This window comes from Uranotaenia lowii, chromosome 2, assembly GCF_029784155.1.
Source record: "Uranotaenia lowii strain MFRU-FL chromosome 2, ASM2978415v1, whole genome shotgun sequence".
In the NCBI taxonomy this organism is placed as follows: Eukaryota; Metazoa; Arthropoda; class Insecta; order Diptera; family Culicidae; genus Uranotaenia; species Uranotaenia lowii.
This window is the reverse complement of record NC_073692.1, coordinates 389,793,697-389,805,911: the sequence shown is the minus strand read 5'-3', so window position 1 is coordinate 389,805,911 and position 12,215 is coordinate 389,793,697. Positions and strand designations below refer to the sequence as shown.

At 34.6% G+C, this 12,215-nt stretch overlaps 1 protein-coding gene across 1 annotated transcript; it reads right to left on the bottom strand.

The window, feature by feature from the left end:
* Positions 1-8,185: 8,185 nt before the first annotated feature.
* LOC129743265 (uncharacterized) lies at positions 8,186-11,608 on the bottom strand. The gene is made up of 4 exons (XM_055735246.1): positions 11,551-11,608; positions 10,324-10,460; positions 9,551-9,676; positions 8,186-8,215 (listed from the first exon to the last, which is right to left on the bottom strand). Exons 1-4 carry the CDS (start codon positions 11,606-11,608, stop codon positions 8,186-8,188), a joined length of 351 nt encoding a protein of 116 aa, XP_055591221.1.
* Between the last annotated feature and the right edge of the window lie 607 nt (positions 11,609-12,215).

Genomic DNA, 12,215 nt, shown 5'->3' with positions numbered 1-12,215 from the left:
TAGAAAAATTATTTCCATCGATGGTTTGAATCTTTGACTTTGCTTTAAAATCTAGTGAATTCAGCTTAATAGAAAGCCTTCGATTTGTTCCTATTCTATGCTCAAAAAAGCTGAACCTACCAAACTCCTGAGAAAATTCCTAGATTTTATCATTCATGAAAATTGATAAAATTTTCTAAATAAAATCATTGTATTACAATTTTTCGGTTCAAAGTTTAATAATATTTTTAATTCTTTTTTAATGTTTCTTTACTCGCATATACTTTTCTTTAAATTGAATTCCTAAAAAAAATTTAAAAAAATCCTTAAATAAAATCCTGAGGATGTTTTTTTTCCTAAAATAAAAACTGAATGACTTTGTTTAAAAACTTGAAATTTTGAAATTGAAATAACAATCTAAATTTTAAGTCTGTGATTCTTTAAAAATTGTAATTGAATAAATTAAATTTTGAAAATTAATTTTGTATCTGAGCTTTGAACCTAAATACGAATTCAGGTTCGTTTCTTTTTTGTTCGTCCGCACTGCAACTGCAAGTTTTCCCTTGTGGGGCGGACCACGCTTGGCCTACTAATGTGTGGTGGTAGATGCAACTCTATCTGTATCTACCGTTTCATAGTATTAGGCCCGTGAGGAACAAAAATTTGATATGTGATGATATGCTTCTAAATAAATTCTACCCGCTCATTTTCAACATCTTTCATTTCATCTAACCTTCTATCCACCTATATAAAAACACTTCATAATCTTTCGATGTTCCTACTAAAAAGGACATCACTTTTCACCGCTAGGCCGATAAATTAAATCTACAAGAATTCAGGTTCAGAATTCTGATACAGTTTGGCTCATATATGACTTAAAATTATCAAAATCACTAAATATGAAATTTAAATTTTGGATCTTTTCCCGAGTTTTAATACGATTTCTGTAAGGAAAAAAAAACAATTTCTGAATTTAGATTCCAGATCAATATTCCAATATGAGCCAAGAATTGAAATTTGTTCAAGAGCCATCAATCATCAATCTAGTAATTTCTTTTAGATGTTTTGTGTTTCATTTTGAATTTATTATATCATTACTTTATTTTTAATCTGAATTTGAATATGAATCACAAATGATGAATTTTATTTTGAGTTTTCAATCCTGGATTGCCATTTTGAAGTTTAGAATCCTGCAAAAGTACTATGTTTAAGCACTTTTTATCTGAATATGAAAAAAAACTCAGGATGATCATGCAAAATTTTGGCAGCGTTGTGTTGATAATGAAAAGGACTACCTTGACTATTTTTGCAGATGACTACCCAAGTCACAATTTTAGCTTTATTATGGTCAGCAAAATTTCGTTTGCACTATCGCATTAATCTTCATAAAATGCTAAAGCGCATTCTATAACATCACCTGGACTCTAATAAAGCCAAAATCAGGCTATTTGGCCCTACCCTAGAAACGTCATTAAGACGTATCATTGTTGGTCATCAATGTTGGTCACCAAAGCTTTTAAAAAGCTATTATTAAACATGTTAGAAATTTTTGTTTTTTTCGATTCTGTGAGTTCTCGGTGTTTTTTTTTTATTTTTTCCAGCAACCATAATGGTTGATGAATGATTCATTATTCAGATATGGTCTGGTAAAATTAATAGCTAAAAAACCAATGTTTTAACCATATAATGAGCGTCTTTTCTACTGCCAGTCAAGATTTTAGGTAAAATGTATATGAATTAGTATCTTAAAATAAATGCGCCTCGTCGAATCTGATGGTCAATCATGATGGAATTGATGAAAAAAAGGCCTGAAAAAATATTTTCCAATGCTTGCATTGTGAATCCATCAACATGGCGTCATTTTGTGCCCTTCGATATTGCAACCAACATGGCGTGAATCAATTCATAGTTTTATTATGGTTTAATGATGACCCCAAAAAAAGCTACGATTTGACGTTTCTCTCGCAAGCCAACCAATTACACGCTAAGGTTGAGTTCCTCATTTCTGAGTTGTTAATCATTAGTACAGTAAATGAGGACAGACTTTTTGAATGAAAAGGGATTGGTTTTGAATGACCCGTGGAATAAATCATAAGTTGAAGTCAAATTTCGTTGTCTGACGCCATCTTGAAATCCAAGATGGCGGCTTCCGCTGAACTTTAAAATGGTGTAAATGACTTGAAATCGCATGAAACCCCAACAAAATGGGTATCGGGTGAAAGGGCTAAACGAGTAGAAGTTGAATTTCGCTATCAGACGCCATCTTGAAATCCAAGATGGCGGCATCCGCTCAACTTTTAATGCTTAATGCTGACAAAAAGTCACATTAAACCACCACTATACGGGTATTGAATGAAAAGGCTAAGCTAGAAGATGTCGATTTTTTTCTTTCCGACGCCATCTTGGAATCCAAGATGGCAGCTTCCACTGAATTTAAAATGCTGTTAATCGATGAAAATCGCTTGAACACAACTTTTTTTCATGTAATACTAGATTAAAACTACTATTTTAAGACAATTTAGATCATTTTAAATCACTTTTATTATTTTTTCATTATGTGTCTAATGCATTTAGAACTTTTCATGTTTTGTTTATAGTTTTTGATTTTTTTTTTGCCATTTATGTAATTCTATTAATCCTATCATGCTATTATGTCTAAATTGTATTGGTCTTATTCTAGCGAAAACTATAAGGTTATGTTGTTTGTGTTAACCGTCTGATTTAGGCACATGTGCCAAATTCGATGTTGCCAAAAACGAACGGGTCTATATTGTGGTGGTTTTTGTGGGATTTTCAGTCACTTACAGATTTTCAAAGAAACGCGAAAAGAGATATTTGACTTCTATCATTTAGCCTTAGCACCCAATACAATATATTTGGGAGTTTCATGCTACTTTCATTCATTTACAGTATTTTTAAGTTCAGCTGAAGCCACCATCCTGGATTTCAAAATAGCGTCAGAATGCAAAAATAAACTTTTTTTAGCTTATCCCAATTGACAAATACCTATATTTTGGAGGTTTCATGCGATATTCAATGATTTAGAGCATTTTTAAAGTTTATAGAAAGCTACCATCTTGGATTTCAAGATGGCGTAAGATAGCAATACTCGACTTCTACTCGTTAAGCCCTTTCCCCCACTACCAATTTGGGTTTCATGTCATTTTAAGTCATTCACTACATTTTAAAGTTTAGCGGAAGCCGCCATCTTGGATTTCAAGATGGCGTCAGATAGCGAAATTCAACTTCAACCGGTTGATTTCTTTCAACTTATACCCCTATAATATAGGTTTTCTGCGATTTTCAGTCATTTACAGTATTTTCAAGTTGAGTGTTAGCCGCCATCTTGGATTTAAGATGGCGACGGGCAGCGAAATTTGACTTCTACTCGTTTATTACTTTCACCTAATAACCATATTGTGAAGGTTTCACGATATTTTCAGTAATTTACAGCTTTGAAAATAAAAGCGGAAGCCGCCATCTTGAATTAATGATGGCGTCAAGCAACATTTTTTTTCGTACTATTTGGGCCCTTTCACTCAATACTCATATTGTAAAGATATTCATACCACTTTCGGTGATTTCAAGTTTTCAAAGATGTATTTTTTTAATTTTAACTCAAAACCAACACGCATAACTTACCAAAATTGTGTAAAAATGGGAGTTCCAATTCAAATATGTGCTATCTAATCGGAGCGTGTCCTGTTCTGACATCTTGATCGAGAACTGTCACTAAGTTCAGTGTTCGGCATCGCTAATTGAAAAATTAGCGGCGCTAATTAAATCGCTAACTCATTCAAATTTAGCGATCGCTAATTAAAACCGCTAAATGAGCGGAAAAAGTTATCGCTTCAAGCTCAAAGCGCTAATCGCTAATCGCTAACTGTTGATAAACAATAACGTAAACAGGATGGTAACAGCATGGATTATGGTTGTATCTCAATTCGTTTGCTCAAATACTTTACAAACATAGTGAAGATTGTTTATTGTGCCCAGTCTGTTGAAAAATCTTTAACCAGGTTTCAGTTTTTTTTCAAACTTTCAAAATAGTATAATGCAAAATTCTCATGATAGGAGCATTACCAAACGTGTATCTAAAAAATTTCAACATTTCAACAAATCACCGCATGTGGACGACCATGCTTTAGTCATGTAAAATATTGATCAAATAGGCCGTTTACTGTACTTTTGCAAGCAAAAAACAGTTTCTAAAAATTGACCTTCCAGCTTTGAATTATATAAATGATGTTTAAAATAGTTTAATACTGTTTAACAATATTTATTGAATTGATTGTCTGAGAATGTTGAGAAAACAAGTACTTAAAGAGAGAAAAAAAAGTTAATCTGTATGAGGCACTCTGCCCTGAGACCATTCGAAGTGACCATTTCACTTGGAGCGCATATTGGTGTAAGAATGATGCCCGATGTCTCTTCCACTTGTCAATTGAAAAAAGTCTACTTCTATCAGTAATAATTTGTGAATTTGAAACAAGTAAATGGAAGTTAGCGTTCTTCATTTAGCGGAACCAAAAAATAGCGGAACTTTTTAATTCGCTAGCTCATTCAAAATTTAGCGGCAAAATTAAATCGCTAACAAAAAGTTATCGGACTAACTAGCGATTAGCGGTTTAGCGTTTTTGTTCCGAACACTGACTAAGTTTTATGGCGGTTTAATAATCAGGCACTGAGTGCTATTATAGAACATGCAAAAGAAAGCTTGGAGCAAACTTCTAAGTTAAGCATTCATAACTCTTTCAAAATAACTAAAACAGTATGTTTAATAAAAGTTTTATTAGCGTTTTCAAAACCATCTGAAAACATATGGTCGAAAAAAAAAATAAGCATTCTGCATGACCATAATAAAACCGTCATAAAACGAGCTGCACAAAAAAATGCCATAATTAAACCATAATAAAACTTCCTAATGCTATTTGGCATAATCTGTGTTACTTGGGTAAGTTTACGTGTTTTTAAGAAATGTTCGATGAAAAAAGACCTGGTAAAAATATTTTTGCGAATTCACGTCGTAAATCTCTCATTGTTGGCTTGACAAGTCATGAACTGTTTATTTTTGCTGATTTTTTTGGCCCAAATAGGAAGTGTAAGGGGACTCACTAGAATGCACACGTTTTTTGATCAAACGAAGAGTTTTTAAAATACATGCCTTTGTAACTGCCCAAATTCTAAATGATCATAGCCTTATTATTGTGTATTTTTTATAATTGAAAATAATTATTTAAATGCATTTGAGTTTCAAAAGTTATGGATAAAATTTTAAGAACAATTTAAAAACACCTTTTCAATTTTATTTGCTAATGATGCGAACAGAAAATCAAGAATCCTTAGCTAGATACATTTGAAAACAGAAATACAATTAAGATTTTGAATAAAGGAATCCAGAATCCTAAAATAAGTTTAATCTATTAAAATTCAGTATTCAGAAATTAATTTGTATGATCAAGTGAGAAAATTTTGGAAATCTGTAGCAATTCTGAACCTGGGATTAGTTTTCGAGGCTTTGGCATTAGTTCTGAGTTAAGATGGTTAATTTTGAATAATCTTACTCAATCATCAAAATTTGAATAAATATTTAAAAAATCAATATAGAGTTGAACAGCTCGCTTGCTTTTTTAACTCCAAAAGCCCCCCGTAGGGCCATGATTGATTCGTCTCGCTTAGTGGTTGATACATTTCTATAAAAAATTATCCTCGAAAACCTTTAGAAAAATTCGATTATTTTGTTCATTCAGGCTTGGAAAACAAACTTTCATAATTTTCTAAGAATACAAATCTAGAATTCCATAAGCACATTCTATAAATCTTTCATAAAGATTTCCTGAAAAATACGTTAATTATGTTTCGTGTTCTTATTGTGATTCAAAAATAAACCTTCAAGTTTTTGACAGTTTGCTTGAACGGCCCTCAAATTCATTACAAATTCAATGTTATGCAGAATATTAAAAGTTCGATTTAAAAAAAAAATAAAAATTTATCCCAAAATCAATTAATAAAAAATAGAAAAAAAGCGTTGATGAGTGTTTTTTTAACAATTTATTCATAATATTAAATTGCGACAATCATGACTGGATTAGGAATAGTGAGCATTATTTTTAGTTGTATTTCACTAACGAAGAATTTAGGCACAAAAATGAATTTCCTTCAATATTCTAATATCTTGTGAATCTCTGAAAATTGCAATTGAACTCAATTACTCCCCGAGTCCTTATAAAATGGAAGGTACCACTAGCAATGGAACCCATCGAATATATTAAGCCGCGTACACTCGAACAGATAGACAGCTCGAATTTCACACCAACTCTGCCAACAACAACATCTATCGACTAGGCGTTCATATCCCTTAGCCCATTATTAGCATCACCAACTCCAGGTAGCCTACCCATTAACGAAAGGGCACACCTTAATGCTGTTTGGAGTACTTTGGGTCAAAATGCTGCTTGAAAGTGATTTTTTCCCTTAAATCATGAAACTTTAAAAATCTATATTTTTGGATATAAATAATTTCCAAATATTCAAATTTTTCAAAATAACTTTTTTACCAATTTTAAAAGCTTGAAGTCATGAAAAAAAGCATTGCTTATCAACCTAAACTATCCTTTAGAAAAAGCGCGGAAAAAGCGATATTCATTATTGGTCGAACCTGACTGCCGTTCTGTGCAGAGAGCAGCGGAAGGGCAATAAAAACATTTTCCGATAATGTTTCACGGAGGAACAAAATGGTAATCAAATCATCAAGCTATTTAGCAGCAAACTAAACGAGCTGCGGCCCCTCCACCAGAATAAGGGCATAAATTGGGGCTAGAAGCTTGCACCCGGAAGGAAGTTTTCCAATGTAGGGGTGGGCGGCTAGAAAAGAATGCTTCCCCCTTTCTTCGGGAAGGGTAAACACATTCAACTTGAAAGTGAGGGTTTTTACCGGAAATTTGAGCATCAAGGCTGGAATGGGACTTGTTAGATATGATAGCGATTCCGAGATAACGTCTAAGGAGAGGAAACGGAATGATTATGTTGGTTCCGGGAAAGGGGAAGGGTTCGAAAAATATTGGTTTATTTTCACGTGATAGCTGTCGGGGGAATAATTTAAAATTTTAATTTCGATCCAACCTAGCAGGAAACTATTTCCTCATGTACAGAATACATATGGATAGAATATCAGATAATTAACAGAATAAAAATATTCAGAGGGACCACCATTTCTATTGTACAATGGATAGAAAAACAATATAAATCCTTTTTTCAAAAATCCTGTTCCGAATCTTTCGATTTAACTTTACACAAAAGAATTCATTTTTCGAACAATTAGATGAATGACTGAATTATGCGTTTATACAAGGAGAAATAGCAGAAAATGATGAAAATAACAAAAGAGCAAAAGAGCAAAAGAGCAAAAGAGCAAAAGAGCAAAAGAGCAAAAGAGCAAAAGAGCAAAAGAGCAAAAGAGCAAAAGAGCAAAAGAGCAAAAGAGCAAAAGAGCAAAAGAGCAAAAGAGCAAAAGAGCAAAAGAGCAAAAGAGCAAAAGAGCAAAAGAGCAAAAGAGCAAAAGAGCAAAAGAGCAAAAGAGCAAAAGAGCAAAAGAGCAAAAGAGCAAAAGAGCAAAAGAGCAAAAGAGCAAAAGAGCAAAAGAGCAAAAGAGCAAAAGAGCAAAAGAGCAAAAGAGCAAAAGAGCAAAAGAGCAAAAGAGCAAAAGAGTAACGTAAAAGTACAGAATAGCAAATAAAAAAATCGCAAGAGAGCAAGAATTTAAAATTTGTTTGATTCAACGTATTTTTTTATGAGTAGAGTTGAAAAATGACTGGAAATACTTCAGTTTTTCACTTTGATGCCAATCTATTTTTAAATTTCATCACTTTTTGTGCTTATCAAAAAAGTTTTTACAAATTATCAAAAATTCCTAATACAAATTGCGTATAAATCTTTTTTATTCGTGTTGAATGTTAGTGTTAGCAGCATACCACAGAAACATGGTCCGAGTAGACCCGTTTCTTGATTGGTTCCGGTTTTCCCCGGAAAACCACAGCTGACAAAAATGTCACAAAGTTGGATATTTTATTAATTTCGGAACCAAAATCTCCGCCTTTCAAAAAGCACAACAACAATGCATATCGGTTGATCCCCGGAAGAAATATCCCGTCCGTCCCACACAGCTGCCATTATTAATCAATGCAAAATTAATGACAGCCGGAAAAGTTCAGTAGGATCCTACTTCTTCTTTGTGTTTCTGTGAAGGGAATGTAGCAATGAAATTGTTTTCCATTTTTAGCCGAAGGGGGTCTGGAATCGATATGAAGGATACACGAGCCCCCACCTTTCGGAATTAAAACGACAACATTGAATAATGGATCGTTTTCAATCATCAGGAATATGTTTTGGCATCAAAATGTGTGGGTGTGTCAGAACGATGTGAGATTTAATAGGCTTTTTCTAGGTAAGCACCATACATCAGTCAAAATCACGCATTATTTTTCTTTGTTCTGTAGAATGAAAAAAATTGGATTTTTCGGAAAATCGATTTTATTTTCTGTTCCAATTCTGTATACTAAATCATACGCTTGGATTTCTGGAGCTTCAATGTTTTGGAAGTATAGCAAGATATTAAATTATTTAATCAATAAAGTTGTTATTTTTTAGAAAGTTTCAGTTCAAAATCAGGTTCAATGTGAAGATTAAAATTTCATATTAAATCATATTTCAAAACACATTTTAAAAATTTGGAGGCACCGCTAAAAAAATCCTCTTGACCTCTTTTTTGGTTGATGAAACTTTCCCTTGCTGGAAAAAAATCCTCCAAAACTTCACCAACTTTCAAAAGCAATCAAATAACCATTAGGGTGCACAAAAAATTTTTAAAACAAGAAATCCCTTCAATCGAGCCGTGTCCCCGGAAAGCCAAAAACGAAATTAGAGACCGGGAAACATGAAAGTATTTCGCTGCGCGTACACCTTCTGCCTGTGACATAGTTTCATAAAGCAAAACATAATTTGTTTTAATTTTCTTCATTTTTTGTTTTTCCTCTCTCAAAACCCTCGATTAACCTTGCTTGAAGTTGGCCAGCGAGCGTTTGAAGGAAAAATCACGGGTCGTTAGCGTTGCTGCCCGGTCAAAACTTTTCCAATTGCCATGTCTTTCGAAACTGGCTCCGAAAAGATTCAGGGTCGCTGCTGACCTCTTCTAGAGAGAAAGTGGCGCTCTGTTGCCGATTGGGGTAAATTGTTTTCCTTAAGATGTTGCAATTTGTTTGCACCGGAAGTTGATCTTTTGAGTTTTGCATAGGTACAAATGCGGCTTTGAATAATGTCAGAAATAATTGAATATTCTATAATTCTTTTGCTCTTTTGCTCCTTTGGTCGTTTGCTCGTATGCTCGTTTGTTCTTTTGCACTTTTGCTCTTTTGCTCTTTTGCTCTTTTGATCTTTCGATCTTTTGCTTTTTTGCTCGTTTGCTCATTTGCTCTTTTGCTCTTTTGCTCTTTTGCTCTTTTGCTCTTTTGCTCTTTTGCTCTTTTGCTCTTTTGCTCTTTTGCTCTTTTGCTCTTTTGCTCTTTTGCTCTTTTGCTCTTTTGCTGCTTTTGCACTTTTGCACTTTTGCACTTTTGCACTTTTGCACTTTTGCACTTTTGCACTTTTGCACTTTTGCACTTTTGCACTTTTGCACTTTTGCACTTTTGCTCTTTTGCATTATTGTTTTTTTATCTTTTGCTTTTTTGCTTTTTTTCACTTTTGCTCTTTTGCTCTTTTGCTCTTTTGCTCTTTTGCTCTTTTGCTCTTTTGCTCTTTTGCTCTTTTGCTCTTTTGCTCTTTTGCTCTTTTGCTCTTTTGCTCTTTTGCTCTTTTGCTCTTTTGCTCTTTTGCTCTTTTGCTCTTTTGCTCTTTTGCTCTTTTGCTCTTTTGCTCTTTTGCTCTTTTGCTCTTTTGCTCTTTTGCTCTTTTGCTCTTTTGCTCTTTTGCTCTTTTGCTCTTTTGCTCTTTTGCTCTTTTGCTCTTTTGCTCTTTTGCTCTTTTGCTCTTTTGCTCTTTTGCTCTTTTGCTCTTTTGCTCTTTTGCTCTTTTGCTCTTTTGCTCTTTTGCTCTTTTGCTCTTTTGCTCTTTTGCTCTTTTGCTCTTTTGCTCTTTTGCTCTTTTGCTCTTTTGCTCTTTTGCTCTTTTGCTCTTTTGCTCTTTTGCTCTTTTGCTCTTTTGCTCTTTTGCTCTTTTGCTCTTTTGCTCTTTTGCTCTTTTGCTCTTTTGCTCTTTTGCTCTTTTGCTCTTTTGCTCTTTTGCTCTTTTGCTCTTTTGCTCTTTTGCTCTTTTGCTCTTTTGCTCTTTTGCTCTTTTGCTCTTTTGCTCTTTTGCTCTTTTGCTCTTTTGCTTTTTTGCTCTTTTGCTCTTTTGCTCTTTTGCTCTTTTGCTCTTTTGCTCTTTTGCTCTTTTGCTCTTTTGCTCTTTTGCTCTTTTGCTCTTTTGCTCTTTTGCTCTTTTGCTCTTTTGCTCTTTTGCACTTTTGCTCTTTTGCTCTTTTGCTCTTTTGCTCTTTTGCTCTTTTGCTCTTTTGCTCTTTTGCTCTTTTGCTCTTTTGCTCTTTTGCTCTTTTGCTCTCTTGCTCTTTTGTTCTTTTGATCTTTTGCTCTTTTGCCCTTTTGCTCTTTGCTCTTTTGCTCTTTTGCTCTCTTGCTCTCTTGCTCTCTTGCTCTCTTGCTCTCTTGCTCTCTTGCTCTCTTGCTCTCTTGCTCTCTTGCTATCTTGCTCTCTTGCTATCTTGCTCTCTTGCTCTCTTGCTCTCTTGCTCTCTTGCTCTCTTGCTCTCTTGCTCTCTTGCTCCCTTGCTCTCTTGCCCTCTTGCTCTCTTGCTCTCTTGCTCTCTTGCTCTCTTGCTCTCTTGCTCTCTTGCTCTCTTGCTCTCTTGCTCTCTTGTCCTCTTGCGTTTTTGCTTTTTTGCTCTTTTGCACTTTTGCGCTTTTGCACTTTTACACTTCTTCACTTTTTCACTTTTCCACATTTTCACATTTTCACATTTTCACATTTTCACATTTTCACTTTTGCTCTTTTGCTCTTTTGCTCTTTTGCTCTTTTGCTCTTTTGCTCTTTTGCTCTTTCGCTCTTTTGCTCTTTTGCTCTTTTGCTCTTTTGCTCTTTTGCTCTTTTGCTCTTTTGCTCTTTTGCTCTTTTGCTCTTTTGCTCTTTTGCTCTTTTGCTCTTTTGCTCTTTTGCTCTTTTGCTCTTTTGCTCTTTTGCTCTTTTGCTCTTTTGCTCTTTTGCTCTTTTGCTCTTTTGCTCTTTTGCTCTTTTGCTCTTTTGCTCTTTTGCTCTTTTTCTCTTTTGCTGATATGATCATGGTTTGTTTATTTTCTTAAATGTGTTGACAATGTTGAAATTGTAAAATATTTTAACTTATCCCACCAGAACGTCAAACAATAATCAGCCATTTCCACAAACTAGCTGGAAAACAGCGCCCAAACAAACAGTGAAATTTGCTCTATTCGGGGGAAAAGACAAGCACAATTGCCACAAAATGCCATTCGAACAAACGATGAGCTTTGGGGGTTCTCTACTCGTTGATGCTGGGAAAATACAACATACTTGCGTTCTGATGGTCAAAAGCTCTACAACTGGAAGATTTTCCCAACATCATGCACATTTTAGGGATGATATACACTGTGGAGCTGTGCAGTTAAATTTTAATTAATTTTTCAAAGTACTTCTGATGGAAAATAAGTAACTAAAATAAATAAAACTCCATGTTAATTGAGAGGATTTGTTTTTGATCGTTGTTGAATATGAGTGGATCGTACATTTATTTTAAATCAGCATTTTTTGAATGGTTCTTATTTCGAATATCATTTTCGACTGCCCCACTGTGCCCCGAATCGAACTGTAAATGGTCCGAAAAGTGACTTTCGAAATTCTCACTAAAAAGGTAAAATACACAACTACGGCACAACACATTGCCGGCAAGAGTCAGTTGTTCCGCAAAAGCCTGGTGTGACAACGTTGTGGTTTTAGGGGCTTCTATCTGGTATCGATTGGTAGCTTCCGTCAGGACAACCAGGGCAACAAATGGCTCCGAAAATGGGGTCCACCCAGGGAGCAAAATTCTGGCCATCGGACATTTGACGGGATGTTGGACTGGACTGTCGATTTAAATTTATTTCGCCATGTGCCCGAGCATAATGCAATCAGGACCAGCTGTTACGAACGCATGTTATTCTGGCAATTAACCTGTCGTCCAAACCGCCAAACATGGT

Bases quoted from the DNA above. Each gene is read 5' to 3' on its own strand.
- LOC129743265 (XM_055735246.1), bottom strand. From the start codon at position 11,608: ATGTGCATGATGTTGGGAAAATCTTCCAGTTGTAGAGCTTTTGACCAT. The intron at 10,461-11,550 runs GTATGTTGTATT...GTGCAAAAGAGC, and splicing joins TTTTGACCATCAGAACGCAA to AAAAGAGCAAAAGAGCAAAA. The intron at 8,216-9,550 runs GCAAAAGAGCAA...TTCCCTTCACAG, and splicing joins AGTGCAAAAGCAGCAAAAGA to AAACACAAAGAAGAAGTAGG.